The following is an 18,357-nucleotide window of genomic DNA, read 5'->3' as shown; positions in this document are numbered from 1 at the left end:
TTGTATGGTAGCTCTATTTTCAACTTTTTGAGGAACCTCCATACTGTTTTCCAGAGTGGCTGCACCAGCTTAAAAAAAAAAAGAAGATAGCAGGAGGGGAAGAATGAAGGGGGGGAAATCGGAGGGGGAGACGAACCATGAGAGAGTATGGACTCTGAGAAACAAACTGAGGGTTTAGAGGGGAGGGGGTGGGGGGATGGGTTAGCCTGGTGATGGGTATTAAAGAGGGCATGTACTGCATGGAGCACTGGGTGTTATATGCAAACAATGAATCATGGAACCCTATATCAAAAACTAATGATGTACTGTATGGTGATTAACATAACATAATAAAATAAAAACAAATAATAGAGTACTGAGTATGATGATGTCAAAGAATAAGGAACTTGACTCCTAGACTGACTCTGTAGGGCAGGAAACTGGCCTTTGATATCCTTATGGTAGCTTTGACACATTTTCTTCTATATTTTTGCTTTTATCTTCATTTATTTACTTAAGATCTATCCAGTGTTATAATTCCCCAGATAACCAGTGTATGAAATGCTTTTGATGTTTTAAAAAGGATTATCAGTCCCAGCTGTTCCTGGAGCTCTGGGCCCTCTCACAATCACATCCTCTGCTGTCACTGGAAGAATGGCCATTCCTGGGGCTGGTGCTTTACCAGGAAATTCTGTTCTGCTTGTCACCAATCTCAATCCTGATGTGAGTTGAGAAGATTTCTATAATTTTAGTCTTCGAGGAGGAGGTATAGTACTTTCTGGTCTAGGGTTGTATTCAAATGAAAATGTTTGTTTCAAGGATTTTTTTATTTTAAAGATTTTATTTATCTATTTGACAGAGAGAGAGACAGCAAGAGAGGGAACACAAGTAGGGGGAATGGGAGCGGGAGAAGCAGGCTTCCCGCTGAGCAGGGAGCCCGATGTGGGGCTCGATCCCAGGACCCTGGGATCATGACCTGAGCCGAAGGCAGACGCTTAACGACTGAGCCACCCAGGCACCCCTGTTTCAAGGATTTTTATTAAAGTTCATCACTTAGTATATATAGGAGAATATAAAATCAATGCTTTAAAGTCAACTGCTGTTTTTACGAGTAAACTTATTTTAAATTTTTACTTAGGCACTTATATTTTGTTATCCTTTTCAAACAGCTTATCACACCACATGGGCTTTTTATCCTGTTTGGTAAGTTCTTTGCTGTTTTTGATGTCTGCGATTTAACCTATTTCACCATTCAGTAATATTTATCAATTATCTCTATTTGCCAAGTAGTGTGTTTGACGCTGAGGACAGAGTAGGAAATAAGACTAAGTAAGTAATTATAGTTACAATAAAGTTTTATAAAAAGGGAAATAGAGATTGTAATGGGAACATGGAGCTGGGAGACCTAACTTAGCTGAGGGAATCAAAGGTGGTGTACAAAAGAAATGATACTTAAGCTGACTTGTGAAAAATGAGTAAGCATTAGCCAGGCAAAAGGGCGAATGTCCTTTCCCAGATACTAGCAATGGGTGAGAGAGCTCCTAGAACGTGGAAGTGAAGGAACCCCCCCCCAGTGGAAAGTGTAGGGGAGATATGTTGAAGCTGGACAGATGAATATGGGCAAGGTCATGAAGAGCTTTGTAAACTAAATTAAGGAGCTTGATTTTTAACCTAAAAACAGTGGGAAACCATTGAACAGTTTTAAGCAGGGAAAGAGGCCTAATGAAATCAGGTTTTAAAAAATGAGATTCAGATTTTAAAAAGTTTCCAGACTTTCTAATAGTGTTCTTCTCTCAGTTAAAAATAAATTTTTAGCATGTACTCATAATTTATATATGATTATTTATAAACTTTATCCATCTTTTACTGTACAGTATAATATGTACAAACAAATATAAGAGCAACAAAATAAGTAATATCCAGCATTTTAAAGATTTTTATTGACAAAAATTTTCATAAAAAACATTAACAGTGAAAAGTATGATTTAACATGCTTCATTATTTTCAAAAATAATGAAAAATAATCTTTCCCATTTTGATTTAGTATTTCCGGATCTGATTCCAAATTCAGTTTATTTTAGTACTTGATCTTAATGGTTGTCAAAACTAAAAAAGATAGCTCATAAAGTTAAGCAATTTAAGTGGAAATATTTCACTGTCACTGTGCCTAATTACGATACTAATTTTTCAGTCAATTTTCGTTGTACTTTGCCTAGAGAAGTTCCATTTTTTTCCTCTTGTTAAATTGGTTGATGTTGAAAACTGTTGCATTAGAATATTTTTTTAACAAATGGGATTAAAACTCACTGGTACTCTTTATTTGAAAGTTTTATTAGGATGGAAAATTGTTTCAAAATTTTGAGTCTATAATAGGTTTTTTAAACAGTTTTTGAGATATGATTTATAGTCATACAGTTCACCTAGTTTAGGTATATAAATCATTGATTTTTAGTAAATTTACATTGTTGTACAGTCATTAGCACAGTCCAGTTTAGAACATTTTCATCACCCCACAGAGATCCTTCATACTCATTGGAGTTACTGTGAAAGTTTTTATTCATAACACATTCATGTAATTTTCAATAACAAAATTAGGTATTAATGATAAATTTTCACATGTCTCTTTAATAGCTAAAGTACATTTCTTTCTAAAAGTAGTTAATTTCTTACTCATTTAAAAAAAATAGCACCCTCAGCTTGAAGAACAAATTGTATGTGTTATTTTTTAAAGAATATCTATTTTAGCCACTCGTCGTTTCTAAGAAGGACAGCATGCTTGGAATACTGGTCTTTTTGTTTTAAATTTTAAAAGTACCATTCATCTCAAGTTCAGTTGCCCTTAGGTGCTTTCCCACAAGATAACGAGCACTCTTGTGTGTGCCTCGAAGATTTTCAGTTATTCTCTCATCACATTACAAAGTATGGTCATGGTGCTACTTACTTAAGAGTCTTATTTTTATTATACTGGTGATACCCTCTAGCATATAAACTGCAATATATTTTGATATACTGAATTTTAAAAAGAATACTCTTCTTATTGTAGAAACTTCTGCCTGTAATTTCATGTATATATTAAAAATTAGTAAGATGTAGTTTTTATATTGGCTTATATAAACAAATCAGTATAAATAGGAGTTTGATTATTTCCCCCTACACCCCAATGAATCATTTTGCCAGTCCTTTGAAATATGGGATCCACTTTGGAAAAGACAGAAATAGAAAAATTGGTTGTATTGAGGTCAGTTAGGAGGCTATTAGGATAGTCCAGGTGTGAAATGATGATGGTGGCTTTGATGGTAATGAGGATGGGAAGAAGCAGACAAATATAAGAGGTAATTTAAGCCATAAAATCAATGGGTACTGGTGATTGATTGGATGTAAAAGTTTAAGGAAAGGGAGAAATTAAAAGATGACTCCCAGGTGTCTCACTGGAGCAAGTATGTGGATGATGGTAATATTTATTAGCAGAGTTAGTGAATACTGGAAGCGGGGAGAGGAAAGGGGAGATGAATCTGTTTGGGACATACTAAATTTGAAGTGTTTATGGGACATCCAAGTGAAAAGGGTTGAGTAGATTAATAGATGTGAAACAGAAGAGATACAAATTTGGGCTCATATGTGTAGAATTGCCCAGAGAATATATATAATATGAGAAAAGAAGCCTTCTTAAAATGTATTCATAAAATTAAACATTATACAGGCATTAAAATTTTTAATAAAGTTTTGTTTTTTCTTTTCAATTAGGAGTATATGGTGATGTACATCGAGTGAAGATTATGTTTAATAAGAAAGAAAATGCCTTGGTTCAGATGGCAGATGCGAGTCAAGCTCAGCTAGGTACTAATGATTAATAGTAATGATAATCTGCCCCTTTTGTATGTGAATTTTCTATAAAATAAATTTATAGGTAATAGGAATACGATTTTACTGAAGAGTACCTCCTTATGCAAATGTCTTCATTATTATTTGGACCTGCTTATAGTTTAAGATTTAAAAATATTTATTACTCTTTGAAGTCTGAAATTCATCTATTTGAACCAGTTGTTGATGTTTAGAACTTTGACTCTAGGGTTTTTCCATTAAGTATAAACTAATAAATGTGCCTTGTTTTATTTAATTTTTTTTGTTGTTTATTTGTTTTTCTTCCAAATTAAGTTTTATACTATTTCATGGCTTAAAAGTTTGGGCAAGCTTCATAATGATGGTGCAAGAAAATGGCATTCCATGGCCTTATTGTTCATTCTTACAGTGGCTGTTAAAAATATTACTACTCAGATTTTTTTATTAAAAAAAAATAATGTGTTCCCAAGGGACATCTGGCTGGCTCTGTTGGTAGAACATGCAATTCTTGATCTCAAGTTTGTGAGTTCAAGCCCCATGTTAGGCACTTAAAAAAAAAAAGTGTTGCTTGAGATTAAACTACCTTTATTCAGTTAACCATTTCCTGAGCACTTGCTATGTTCTGTGCACTGTGGAACTGTCTAGCACTCTGCTAAGAAAATAGTTGTTTTTTGTTTAAGATTGCCTCTCTTTCATTATAGTCAAGTAAAGTCACTTAATACATTTCTGTATGTAAGAGTTTTTGAATTTAAAACCATTTTAACCCTCAGAACTGACAATATAATTTCAAATGACTAAATAAAAGGAATTTGTGATAATTTAGACAAATTTTACAGTGACTCTTAATACCCAAAATTTATTTTCTTCCTGTGCACCAGCAATGAACCACCTAAGTGGACAGAGACTTTATGGAAAAGTACTTCGTGCTACACTGTCCAAACATCAGGCAGTTCAGCTTCCTCGAGAGGGACAAGAAGACCAAGGTCTGACCAAGGATTTTAGCAATAGTCCTTTGCATCGCTTTAAAAAACCTGGCTCTAAAAACTTCCAGAATATCTTTCCACCATCAGCTACTCTGCATCTTTCCAACATTCCGTATGTACCTAATTATTTATTATTCATTTAGATGATTAATTATGTTTTGGGAGAGGTAGAAACTCTGAAATTATTCTAATGTAGCAGTTGTCCTAGTCACTTAGATGGTTTATTTGCCATCATGTCTTAAGGTTCTGTCTCTAGTCATACACTCCAAAAGTGAAAGGTAACAATTTCTTTCCAAATAGGGAATTAGCAACTAGTTATCTCTCAGTTTTAAAAGGGCATGAAAATAAGTTTGTCGGGGCACCTGGGTGGCTCAGTGGTTGGGCATCTGACTCTTGGCTCAGGTCATGATCGTAGGGTCCTGGGATTGAGCCCTGCATCACTCAGTGGGGAGTCTGCTTGTCTCCTTCTCTCTTCCCCTCCCTCAGCTCACACTCTCTCTCTCTCTCTCTCTCTCTCAAATAAATAAATAAATCTTTTTTAAAGAAAAGTTTGTGCAGAAATATTCCATTGGTACATACTTGTTCATCTCTTTGTATAGAAGTAAAGGATTAAATTAATTTTTAAAAAAAGAAGGATTAACCAACATAAAAATCAAATACTTTGTATCTAAATAAAAATATGGGAAAAGTGGATTCTCTAGTATTTATCAACAAGTTGCAAAGCCATTTATATATTAATTACTTAAAAGCTAAAAATTACTTTATTGTGACCACTCTGTGTTAAGCAGTGTTGTAGTAGACTTGTTCTTTACTCATCTTCTAACTCAGGAATTAACAAACTATAGCCCACCAGTCAAATCCATCCGTTTTTATATGGCCTGTGAACTAAAATTGATTTTTACATTTTTAAATGGTCGTGGGGGGGGGGAATCAAAAGCAAAGAATTTTGTGATTTTAGAAAATTATATAAAATTCAAATTTCAGGGCGCCTGGGTGGCTCAGTTGGTTAAGCGACTGCCTTCGGCTCAGGTCATGATCCTGGAGTCCCTGGATCGAGTCCCGCATCGGGCTCCCTGCTCGGCGGGGAGTCTGTTTCTCCCTCTGACCCTCCCCCCTCTCTCTCATTCTCTCTCTCAAATAAATAAATAAAATCTTAAAAAAAAAAAAAAAAAATTCAAATTTCACCTTCCAAAAATAGTTTCATGGAAGATAACCACACTCATTCATTTACATAGTTCTGGCTGCTTTTGAGCTACAACAGCAAAGCTGAATAGTTGCAACAGAGACTCTGTGACCATCAAAGCTTAAGATACTTCCTGTGTGGCCCTTTATAGAAAGCATCATGCAGTCCTTGTTCTAATTCTTGATATCTTTGACCTTTGAAGATGGCACTTGTGTATAACTTAATCTAATACATGAAGGAGTAATGAACTTTGGAAGGGGTGGGGTAAAATCTGTGGGGTATGGTTGTATATGCCCATGTGTGTGTGGAAATTTAAAGACTGAGGGAATGGAGAAAGGGTAAAATTCTAGAACATTATTGAGAATGAGAATGGGGATGAATAGGAATAGAAAATAATCACTCAAAATAATGTGGATTGCTCGGGCTGCCAGCTAGTCTCTGGTTAGGCTACCTGAAGGAACCTTGAATCTGACTTGGGCAATGGCTCAAACCTCATTCCAGGCAGGAAACTGGAGGAGTCGCTGAAGGAAAAACTCGAGATTACATGGATCTAGAAATGGAGCAGCTCATTGCTATGGAGTCAGGTAGAAGGACAACATACTTAGATACCGAGACAGGCTCCTGTCATTGTTACCTTCTTAAATACATTATCTAGGGGCTGGTCTCAGGTTACAACCTGGAAAGGACATTAATATTTTTTGAACCATCTACCAATTCCTGGGCACCATACTGGTAACTTACATGTGTTACCTCATTTAATCTCCATATAATAACCTTTTTTTAATGTGGTGAAATACACATAACATAAAATTTATCTTTTTCACCAATTTTTAATGTGCTGTTCAGTGTACCTTCACATGAAGTGCATTCCTGTTGTACAGCCATGACAACTGTCATCTGCAGATTCTTGTCATTATCCCAAACCGAAGCTCTGTACCCATTAAACAATAATTCCCCATTTTCCTCTATACTCCAGTCCCTGGTAACCACTATTCTGTCTCTGTCAATTCATGCATAGTAACCTTTGAAGTAAAGTCATTAGTTTCATTTATCAGTGAAACTGAGTGTCTCAGGTTAAGTACCTTACTCAAAGTCATATACCGATGAATGAGAAATAGTATGTGAACACAGATCTGTCTCCCTGCAGACTCATTGTTCTACTACACCATCCTTACTGGCAATCATGAGATGAAATACAGTCTTCTTTCATCTCATAAGAAATTAGTGAAATAGGACAGCTGCTATGTTAGAATAATTTAGTCAGTTGACCCTCATGTGATAGGCCACTGTACTAGTTATCTACTGCTACATAACAGATCACCCCAAAACTTAACAGTTTAACAAAATAGTAAACGTTTATTATCTCATACTGTTACTCTGAGTCAGAATCCAGAAATGGCTTAGCTGGGTGTTTTTGACTAAGGATCTCTCATTAACTGGGGCTAGAGGATCCACTTCCCAAGTAGTTAACTTACTTACGCACCTAGTTGTTGACAGGCAGCCTCAGTTCCTTGCCACACGGTCTTCTCCATATGGCTGCTTGAGCATCCCCATGAAATAGTAGCTGGTTTCTTCTAAAGTTAATGATTCAAGGAGGGCAGGGTGGGAATCGCAATGTCTCTCAGCCTTAGAATTCAAACATGTCATTTCTACAGTACGGTAAGGGTTACAGAGGACATCTCTTCGTTATGGGAGAGGAGTATCTAAAGGCCTCAATACTAGGAGGCAGTAATAATAGGGAGTCATCATAGAACCTGGCTCCCACATACATGTATTCAGAATTACCCTAAAAGCCATTGAAAATGTGGAACTCTGGTGGTTGATAGCTAACAAGTCAGAACTGGGAGGTAACTTTGGTAATATTAGAAGTAGCTTTGGAAATACGAGAGTTAATTACTGAAGTCAGTGATATGGGTAATTATCCCTTTAAAAGAAATACAGATAGATTTTCTTGTTCTTTATATACCTGCTCATATCTTACGCAAAAGATTTGAGACCAAATTACATTGTTTGAGGACATGTATGTGTCAACCTTGAACATCTTTCAGGGCACTTCCAAATTGTGTCTTCATTGTATGGCTTTATTATCTTTGAAATGTGAGCTATTCTGGAGATTTGACAGTTGCAGCAGTTAATCTTTGGTTCATGGGAGAATTGGGGCTAAGATAGTTGACACTCTCTGTGATGTTTTCACAGCCCTTCCGTTACAGTGGATGATCTGAAGAACCTTTTCACAGAAGCGGGATGTTCAGTGAAGGCTTTTAAATTCTTTCAGTAAGTCCATGCTTTCAAGAAATACATTAACATTATTTAATGTGTTATGCAAATTTTTAAAGTAGTTTAATGAAGTCTTAGAGGGTTGGGGAGAATTGTAGGCAAAATTAATTCTGTATACTTTTTATTTCTTACATTATTTTCAGGAAAGATCGCAAAATGGCACTCATTCAGTTGGGATCTGTGGAAGAAGCAATCCAGGCCCTCATTGAGCTTCATAACCATGACCTTGGAGAAAATCACCACCTCAGAGTTTCCTTCTCAAAATCTACAATCTGATTTTTCTGTGAATTTTTCTCCTAAGATTGGACCATAATTTCAGTAAAACCTTCAGACATAGACTGAAGCAGCTCAAGACCAATTCTGCCTCTTTCACAAAAGTAACTCTGGTTTGATATTCAAGTATATTCAGAAAATCAAGGGATGTTCTTTTTTTCCATTTTTTCCCCCTTGCCAGTATGTGATCAAAGGTTTGTTTTTCCTTTGTACCATAGTTTCTATGAAAATAACCTTTAGGAAAAAAAAATCAGGAAAGGAATTTTTTTTCAATAATTTAATTCCCTATATTAAATTGGATTTCAAGAGGACAGACTTTCTTTTAGTTTGGGTCCAGATCAGCCTTATACAACATTTCTAAAATACTTTGTACTTTGGAAAAATTTATAGACTTTAAAAAAAAAACAAAAACAAGTTTTTAACTTGATGTTTCAGAAGTTCAACCCCTATAGGAAATTATGTTCACTTATAAATTACATTATTTGGCATATATTAATAGGTATACATAAACAGATTGGGTTGTATTGGAAGAAAATTTATAAACTTGCATGTTTTCCTTCAATGGTTTCTTTTTTTCCACTGTAAGACACTCCTTAGACTAGTACACATCTTCAATTTTTTAAGACTCTTTGGAGAAATGAAGTGTCTCAATTGTCCCCAAGGAAATTAAATAGAATCCAAGATCTATTAAGGTGTCAAATTAATTATTAGTTTTATTAGGAAAAATCATGGTTTAAATTTCAAAATGACACTATTTGCTGAGTAATATGATCTTGGAAATTTTAAAAAGAAAAGTAATCTACTTACAACTACTTTTTTTATAATTGTTTTCAGAAAAAAAGTTTACAGTCTTAAGGAAAATATTCAGGTCTATCATATGGTTTGACAGATTTTTTAAAAGTTATTTTTGGTAAGGTCTTCTTTTAGAAAAAAATCTCAAGGGTTTTTTGTACCACTATAATCTCTAATACTTATTCAGAATTACTGTGTATTTACTTAATTTCTTATTATGTGCCTTATTATGTGCTTATGATACAATAGGTTAGAATTTTATCTAAGTATCTTGAAAGCTATATCGTGGGCTTGGTGAGCATTTTGTTTTTTCTTTCCCTGTTTTGGTAAGGATTTTAAAGTTTTTTCATTGCAATTTTAAGTGGTTTTCAATAAGTAATAGTTTTTATTCAAATTTTTGGTGCTTTGGTGCAGAGATGGGGTGGGGAAGGGTGAATGGTTTGGGGACTATCTCAGTGCACACCTGTAGGCCTCTTCACATCGTGACCAATAGTGGTCATGCAGTCATTGACAGAGCGTACCAGTTTGGGACTATAAAATGCAATCTCAGTTTCTGGATCTTGTCTAACCTTTATCACTCATTAGAATTTGTCTCAGGATTACTTGGTTTTTCTCAGTACTCAAGTGACATGCTTTTCTTTGTTAATGTAACGTCATTACTGAGTGCCCACATACATGGAGTATGACAAGGTGGGCTCCTTTTTCAATACTCTGTCCCTCTCTATGGTTGAGTGTAAGAATTTGTTGTAATGTTGCTTCAGTGATTCTATAATGTAAAATTCTTTCTTTTTAATGAGAAACTTTGCATTTGTTAATTATTTTTTTCAGTGCTTGATCCGATTTTTTTAAAATCAGAATTTGTCAAGGGGGTCATTTTTGTCCATCCCTTTTACAGTTTTCAGATCCTCAGAGTAGCTCATCTCACCTTTAAAAACAATGATCTCAATTTCTTTCCTATATTCCAGCCATTAGTTTGAATGTTGGAAGATTTTCACAAAAAATTGGAGACTACAGAAGATACTATAGGTTCTTTTTTTTTTTTTTTTTTTTTTAAATTTTTTTATTGTTATGTTAATCCCCATACATTACATCATTAGTTTTAGATATAGTGTTCCATGATTCATTGTTTGTGCATAACACCCAGTGCTCCATGCAGAACGTGCCCTCCTCAATACCCATCACCAGGCTAACCCATCCTCCCAACCCCCTCCCCTCTAGAACCCTCAGTTTGTTTTTCAGAGTCCATCGTCTCTAAAAAGCAGAATTCACTCAACACTGAGCAACAGGTAGTTGGTAGATAGAATAGGAAGGAGGACACTAAATTTAGAAACCTTTCAGATGACTCCATTTTAGCATTGACTGAATAGATAGGTATAATCATTTATATAGTTTTTATTTTTTTTCACTTAATGTGTTTTTACTAAAACACTTGAGTAAGGGGGGAGGAAAAAAAATTTTTTTTTTTTTTGAGAAATCTCCCAAAATTTGCTTCTTTTTTCCTAATATACAGGCACTATTATAATTGTCAGTGACACATTAAATTGGATTATTTTGTTCGCTTTGAGTTAGGAATTACTGTGTGATTTAATTCATGATTCTCATAACATTCAGTGTCAATGTAGCAGAAGGGAGATCATAATAGCATTGAATGTAATTTTGAAGTAGGGAATGGCCTTTAAATCTGAGAGAGAACATTTGAATCCTTTTCAGGGATGGTGTGTGTGTGTGTGTGTGTGTGTGTGTGTGTGTGTGTGTGTGTGTGTGTGTAGATAAATATATATACATACATGCACTCTTCTAATGTACATACATATGCACAGTACATACATTTTAATTTATTGACAAAATCAAATTAAGATTTGGAGAAGTGAGATATTCTTATCTAAAATAGTATGCTTGAAATCATCAATTTGTGTCTGAAATGAGCTGTAGTGCATGGATATTGTCCATATTGGGTTGTTTGCTGTTTGAATTATAGAGGTCTACAGTATTTGTTTTGGCATAGTTTCTGTAGAAAGATTTAAAAATATCAGGGTAGTGGAAAAACTAAATCTTTGTACTTTTGTTTTGGCATGCATTTATTCAGTATCTTCTGAACAATGTTTGTTTTCGCTGTTGAGCTGTCATAGTATCCTATTTTTAAGTTTATTTACTTTAAGGAGTATTGTCTTATCACTTTTTGGAAATGTCTTGACTTTTACACAAAGTATGTATATTCGGGTCTTCAAAAAACAGCAGTACACGTTCAGCAGTAGCAATTTATGCCAAAAAGTTTTACTTTGAGATTTAAATAACTTGCATAGCAGTAAAATGTGTTTTGTGTGAGATACGAACAGAAAAATGACCCAGTATCTTCATATCTTAATCGATAACTTACTGGAGAGTATCAGAATTCCCAATAGCTCCTATAGAATGACATAAATCGTTTAAGATTTGTAATCAGTTATTTTTAGTAATGTTTCTGATTCTATTGTTAAAAGTTACAGATCTCACAATTTTTAGAGACAGAATTTCTGCCTGCTTAATTCCTTATGGGAGCAGTACCTTCTTTGGCTCCTCCTAGGATGGTGATCATTGGTTCTACTTCAGATGATAAAAAGTTAACTCTCATAAATGTCTCTGTTCATTTTCATACAAACATTTCAAAGCTGCTATGTCATTAGGCAGTGAAATTTATATAGTGAATATATTATCATGTAATTTCTGTTCCCACTAAATATTTTTGGACAAAAGATGACAAACTCAAAAGTATGTGTCCCCCCCCCCCCCGCCCAGTGACTCACTTAAAAACCCTACATTTGCCAAACTATCAGTCTGTCTCTTCAAAAACCAATGTGTACTGCTATTTTTAAAACCAAAAAGACAGCATGACTATGCGTAAAAGCATTTTTCTTAGCCTTTCCTTTGTCTTGATCAGTTGTTAACAAGAATAAAACTGCCAGACTTAAAATATTCTATTGTGCTAAAAGAAATACAGTTTAGATTGCACAAAAGTTTTCCTTTGAAGAAAATAGAACTCAGCTGTCCTTCAAAAGAGCTGTGTTATCTATAAGACTATTTGCAGTCTTTTTTCACAGCAAATTCTAACAGTTAGTTATGAATGGTTTAAAAAGTAGAAAATTACTAAAAAGTTTGGGGGGTTTTATAAAGGGAGGAAAACAAAACAGGACCAAAGTTTATGTGCCTTCTTCAGTAGTCTTAATTGACCTTTTCTTCCTATTTGAGACTAAGGTAGTATCAGTATTCTGGTTTTCAGGAAATATGTACTATATAATTTTAAAAGAATGTTATCCCACGGACTATTCATACAAGCAAAGAATTGTAACTGTATAAATGAAGTCTCAGTTACAGTTTTGCCTTTATCACATAATATTCATTCTACAGCATTGTGCAGGTCCAAGAATGAGCTGCTCTACATCTTTGTGGTAGTCATTTTAGTTTTTGTAACCTGAGGCATATGTTCCAGAGAACAGGGATATTTGTCTGGTCCAGTGACCTTGGTGATAATAGTCATGATTGAAAGCTGCTTATATAGCAAGCTTAAGTCAGCACTGTAAACAGATTTTGTTGTGTTAATTTTCAGTTTTTGAACCTATGTAGTAGTTGTATTAACAGATATTTAAATAGATATTTTTGATGTCATTTAAAAAAAACAATATGCTCTGGCCTTTTCCCCCCCTTACCATTGTTACCCAGATCTTTTAAAAATTCATCCCACATCCAAAAAGTACTAATTATAGATTGCTGACCAAGCAAAGTTTTGCATCAAAATGTCACCTCATTGCTCTGACCAAAGACTTACTGTTCTGGTTTTAACTCCTCTCATTAAGCATTTTTTCCCAAGCTCCTTTCTGAAAGAAGACCCAGTGCAAAGCGGCCTTTACTTTCTATTTCCTATTGGTGAATAGACTACTTAGAGAAAATGGGAGTATAAATGTGAACAGAACGGATTAGGATGACAAGGGTTTGATGGGCATTTTCAGTACTGTATTTAAGAAAAACAAAAATAGCACAGCTAGGAGCCTCTGACATTGTCTTGTGTTTTATGTGGTCTGTTCATAAAATTCCCTTTTTCAGTTTGTAAGAATGTTCATCTAAAAGTAGAAAATGCTGTAAATATTTGTAACAACATTTTTTTTAACCAGGCCAAAAAAGGAAAAAAAAAAAAGGTTTTTGGGAACAAGTTAACATATAAAGTGGTTTTATATAAAACATCAATTGTCTTGTATATTTTGATAAGCAGCAGTACCAGCTTTCATTTGTAACACAGTTTGTGGTGTTGGAAGAAAAGGATTCTGTGATTGTTTAAGTGAATTATGTTATAAATGCAAAGAGAAGATAAAATATTAAAAAACATATTTTCTAAATGCGTAGTGCATGGTTAATTCAAGCTTCTGTACTCTACAGTATATTCCATTTTCGTTCAGTTTGTATATTTGCTGACTATTACTTGATAATCTCTAATCTCTTTTCCTAACAAGTATAGCATTGTAGCATGCCTTTTAATAAATGTCATGACATCTGTACTCTCTTAAAATTTTCCGTGTTCTTGTGTCTGTACTTTGGGTTTCCTCTTGTCTTACCTGTAATTCTAATGATGTCATACTTTCTTTTCTTTTTCTTAACCATCCATCTAAACTTGTCATAGAGGGAATAGTAAACAGTTATTCATACTTTAAAAACTGACAAAGCCCTAAGTCTGCTAACCCCCCTTCTAATTAAGGAATGATTTTATTTTGAGAAGCAAAGTGCTTTTCTGATCGTCTTACAATGCAACTTCTTCTGTGGCCCTCTCCCTTTAGTACAAGTAAACAGTGACACATGTGTGAGTTCTCCCTCTCCCTGTCTGTGTATCTGTCTCTCTCCACCCACCATACACACACATATAAACGCAATTGCCAAACAAGAGTTGGAACACTTTTTCCAGTTCAGATTTTGGCTTTCCTATGGGATGAGTGTACATAAATTTGAAACATGAGGTGTGATCTCAGACCAGGTTTGTGTTCTTTTTAATTAAAAGATAACACAGTTACCAGCTGCCAGATACTGCTTTTCCTTAGACAAAAGTTCTATTTTTAAGTTCTTTAAAGAGTTACTGGATTGTTGGAGTTTATTTTACTCTTTTGCTTAGGATCTTTTGGAAGTAGGAGTTTATTTTTCATGGAATATAAGGTTAGGTAACCACTGTTGATCTTTGCTGACTAACCTGCAAAATCTGTTGTATCCATAAATGTCATTACTTTGTTTTTTTCAGTGTAAGAAGCATTTTTATCAGGAAGAGATGAAATAACTACAGCCATACGAGGTTTTATAAACTTCCTTAACTGTGAAATGCTTATTTACATAGCAGAGGGTTTCTAACCATCACTGAGTCATACAGGTTTGAAATAAATAGATCTAAGAGACTACCTAGTTCAGTCTCCACTTTTTAAAGATCAGCAGTGCAGAGAAGGAAGTGACTGGCCCAAGGTTACATGATAGTCAGTTGTAGAGTCTGGACTAGAACCCAGGACTCCTTGGTATTACCCAGTACCCAGCATTGCCCCTAGGGGTTCTGTCCTGCCAACTATTACGAAGATTGTGATCTTGAAGGTCTGTACACAGAATTGAGGTGCTTATATACTCTTCTGAAAACTACCAAAACCAATTTGAAGACATTGCATAGTGCTGGGGGTGTTTTTGCTGAAGGGTAAAAAATGCCTACCTACTTCTGAAAAACTTAAGCTAAAAATGTAATTACAAGTTGCAAATTTGAGAACTCTTAAAAAATGTAGTTGCTATTCATATTAGTTTGCTAGTGTTCATATAACAAAGTACCACAGATTAGGTGACTTAAACAACAGAAATGTATTTTCTCACAGTTCAAGAGAGTGGAAGTCCAAGATCAAGATGTCCTGAGACCTCTTTCCTTGGCTTATAGGCCTAGGCCATCCTCTCCCTATGCCTTGACAGTCTTTCCTTTCCTCTCTGTTTCTTTGTCCTCATCTCTCTTTTTATAAGGACACCAGTCATAATTGGATTAGGTCCACCCACCTGACCTCGCTTCACCTTAATTACCTCTTTAAAGGCCCTGTCTCCAAATAGAGTCACATTCTGAGATATTGGGGCTTAGGATTTCAACACAAGGATTTGAGGGGGACACAATTCACCCCATAGCTCTATTTAGTAAAGATTATTCATTCAGCTCACCAAGTACTGATTATACCAGCAGTTGAGCTAGGTGCCAGGAAAGATACAAAGAGTTAAGGACATGATTGCCTTACTTTTTAGGTATGTGTAAGTGTGGAATGTTAGCCTCAATCCATAAACTAAATCATTTTGAACTCTTGCCTCCAATAGGAAGCCCCCAAAATGAATCATGAGGCCTCTCTAGGCAATTCTAGTCAGAATACATAACGGCTAAAGCTGTCCTATAGCTAATAATGAATATGTAGGAACACATACACTGCAATAATTATCTACTCTTCACTTTTAGAAATGAACCATTTCAGAGCAGTGATCATTTCTAAGACATACCATTACTTGAACAGTTGAAGGAATAAAAGGACACTGTCAAACAAGCTGTGTGCAATTTTTAATGACCAATATTTGTTGATTGAACTGGGACTTAAACGAACTTAAGAATAGTTCAAAGTATTAAACTCTTTACAATTTGAGTGATTGTTCCTGCATTATCGATTTTTTTCTGTTGTCCTATTTTGACTTTTGGAAATTGGTCACTATATGTTTCTATCAAAACAATTTATGCTGAACGGATAAAGTTCTAATAATTTTGTTGGAATTACTGCATTTGTAAGCCATTGGGTTTAGATGTAGAACTTCCAACTGTGCTAGTATAAAGAAAGTATAGTTGACCAGAAAAGTGAATTCTGATGTTCCATGCAGACCCTGTTAAGAGATTGTCTTTAATCAAATGAAAGCTGGTATTAGTTATATTAATTAAACTTTAGGACACACACTATTAGAGATAGATTTCATAATGATATATAATGAAATACTTGATAGTTACGCAAAGAATATAATAAAGCTACATAAAAGCTACATGAAGAATCTCAGAGGTGATGTTGAACAAAGGCTGTACACAAAAGAATACATAATGTGTAATTCTATTTACATTATGTTCAAAAACAGGATAGTGGTTACCTTTGGAAAGGAGGTAATTGAGGGTATGAGAGGTTCTGGTGTGTGGTTAATGTTTGGTTTCTTAACCCTTGTACCCGTTATCCAGGAGAGTTTACTTTCTGATTATTCATTGAGCTTGTACACTTGGAATTTGTACATTTATCTGTATGTTATACTTCAATTAAAAGGATTTTGGGGCACCTGGGTGGCTCAGTCGTTAAGCGTCTGCCTTCGGCTCAGGTCATGATCCCAGGATCCTGGGATCGAGCCCCGTGTTGGGCTCCCTGCTCAGCGGGAAGCCTGCTTCTCCCTCTCCCACTCCCCCTGCTTGTGTTCCCTTTCTTGCTGCGTCTCTCTCTGTCAAATAAAAATAAAGTCTTTAAAAAAAAAGGATTTTGAAAAATGATTGTAATTGAGCAAGGAGCTCTAAACTGTTCTCCTTGCTTCTTAAGTCAGCTGATTATTCTACCCGGTAAGTAAGACCTTGTTATAAAGTACTCAAGATACCGTGAACTGGGTTTCACAGGGCAACCCTCCCACATATTTATGGCATTTCTCTGACCATGGCATACTTACAGGAAAAGTATTACCGAGAACAAAACAAAAAGCACAAACTTTTCCAGTAAATTTTACCTTTTTGAACAGTTTTACACCCAACTCATTCAGAAAAGATTGCATTAATAGTTTTGTTTTTGCAACTATAAACCTGATCCTGTGGGCTATTTGATATCTAATCCCTTAATATATTTCCATCAAGAAAAGCCAGAAAGACCCCCAGCTCACTAGCATCCTGAGAGACTATACGGAAGGCTTGGCAAAACTTCTCGTCATTAAGATTCTTAAATATATACTAGTTAGTGTCATGAACTCCATGGACCTAGTAGCCACTGTAAATAGTGGCCAATCTTGTTTCATCTATTCTTCATCCCATTCCTTGGATGATTTTGAAACAAATCCCAGTCATCCTCTAATTCCATCTGTAAACATTTCAGTATGTGTAAGTCCATATGTTGTAGTTGCTGATAAAGTCTTCTAGTACATAGCTTTCCTTTCCATTGTTTTGTTTTCCCTTACAACTTACTTGAAGGAACTGAGCTATTTCCTCTAAAAATTCAAACAGTCCAGGGGCACCTGGGTGGCTCAGTCGTTAAGTGTCTGCCTTCGGCCCAGCTCATGATCCCAGGGTCCTGGGATCCAGCCCCGAATCGGGCTCCCTGCTCAGCAGGAGGCCTGCTTCTCCCTCTCCCACTCCCCCTGCTTGTGTTCCCTCTCTCACTGTCTCTCTCTCTCTCTCAAATAAATAAAATCTTAAAAAAAAAAAATTCAAACAGTCTGAATTTCACTGAATATGTACGTTCCCGCGATGTTATTTCTTTAATATGTCTCCCCACCTCCAGTTTTCTGTAAATTGGAAACTGCTACTTTCCTTACCCCCTCCCAACTACTTTTTTTGAACGGGGAAGCAGGGAGGTAAGAATACTTCATAGAGGGGCACCTGGGTGCCTCAGACATTGGGCGTCTGCCTTCAGCTCAGGTCATGATCCCAGGGTCCTGGGGAGCCCCGCGTCGGGCTCCCTGCTCGGCGGGGAGCCTGCTTCTCCCTCTCCCACTCCCCCTGCTTGTGTTCCCTCTCTCGCTGTGTCTCTCTCTGTCAAATAAATAAAATCTTAAAAAAAAAAAAATACTTCATAGATGGCATTGGACACTTAATGTGTCATTATGGTAGTAACCATTGATCACTATTATGTAAATCCATTAATTTTTAAGGATAGCAAAATGACAAAGTTCTATCATGCCTTTTGCATGTATTATTTTGATTGCTTTTATATAATAAGAGAAACTTCCCTTATCAACTATTTGGTTACTCTGAGGTACAGTTTCTATAGGAAAGACAAGATAAACACTTGG

General features: G+C 35.5%; 1 protein-coding gene across 13 annotated transcripts in view; it reads left to right on the top strand.

The window, feature by feature from the left end:
* PTBP3 (polypyrimidine tract binding protein 3) overlaps positions 1 to 16,649 on the top strand; it is a 127,535-nt gene extending 110,886 nt beyond the window's left edge. For all 13 annotated transcript variants that reach the window (XM_078061600.1, XM_078061599.1, XM_036090934.2 and 10 more), the window contains 6 exons: positions 563 to 702; positions 1,149 to 1,182; positions 3,724 to 3,816; positions 4,698 to 4,914; positions 8,182 to 8,259; positions 8,406 to 16,649. In XM_078061600.1, coding sequence (XP_077917726.1) covers positions 563 to 702; positions 1,149 to 1,182; positions 3,724 to 3,816; positions 4,698 to 4,914; positions 8,182 to 8,259; positions 8,406 to 8,538 — 695 coding nt within the window. In that variant the 3' untranslated portion in view covers positions 8,539 to 16,649. The remainder of the gene's footprint in view (positions 1 to 562; positions 703 to 1,148; positions 1,183 to 3,723; positions 3,817 to 4,697; positions 4,915 to 8,181; positions 8,260 to 8,405) is intronic.
* The last annotated feature ends 1,708 nt before the right edge of the window (positions 16,650 to 18,357 follow it).

This window comes from Halichoerus grypus, chromosome 14 (genome assembly GCF_964656455.1).
Source record: "Halichoerus grypus chromosome 14, mHalGry1.hap1.1, whole genome shotgun sequence".
NCBI lineage: Eukaryota > Metazoa > Chordata > Mammalia > Carnivora > Phocidae > Halichoerus > Halichoerus grypus.
This window is presented reverse-complemented; position numbering and strand designations above follow the sequence as displayed.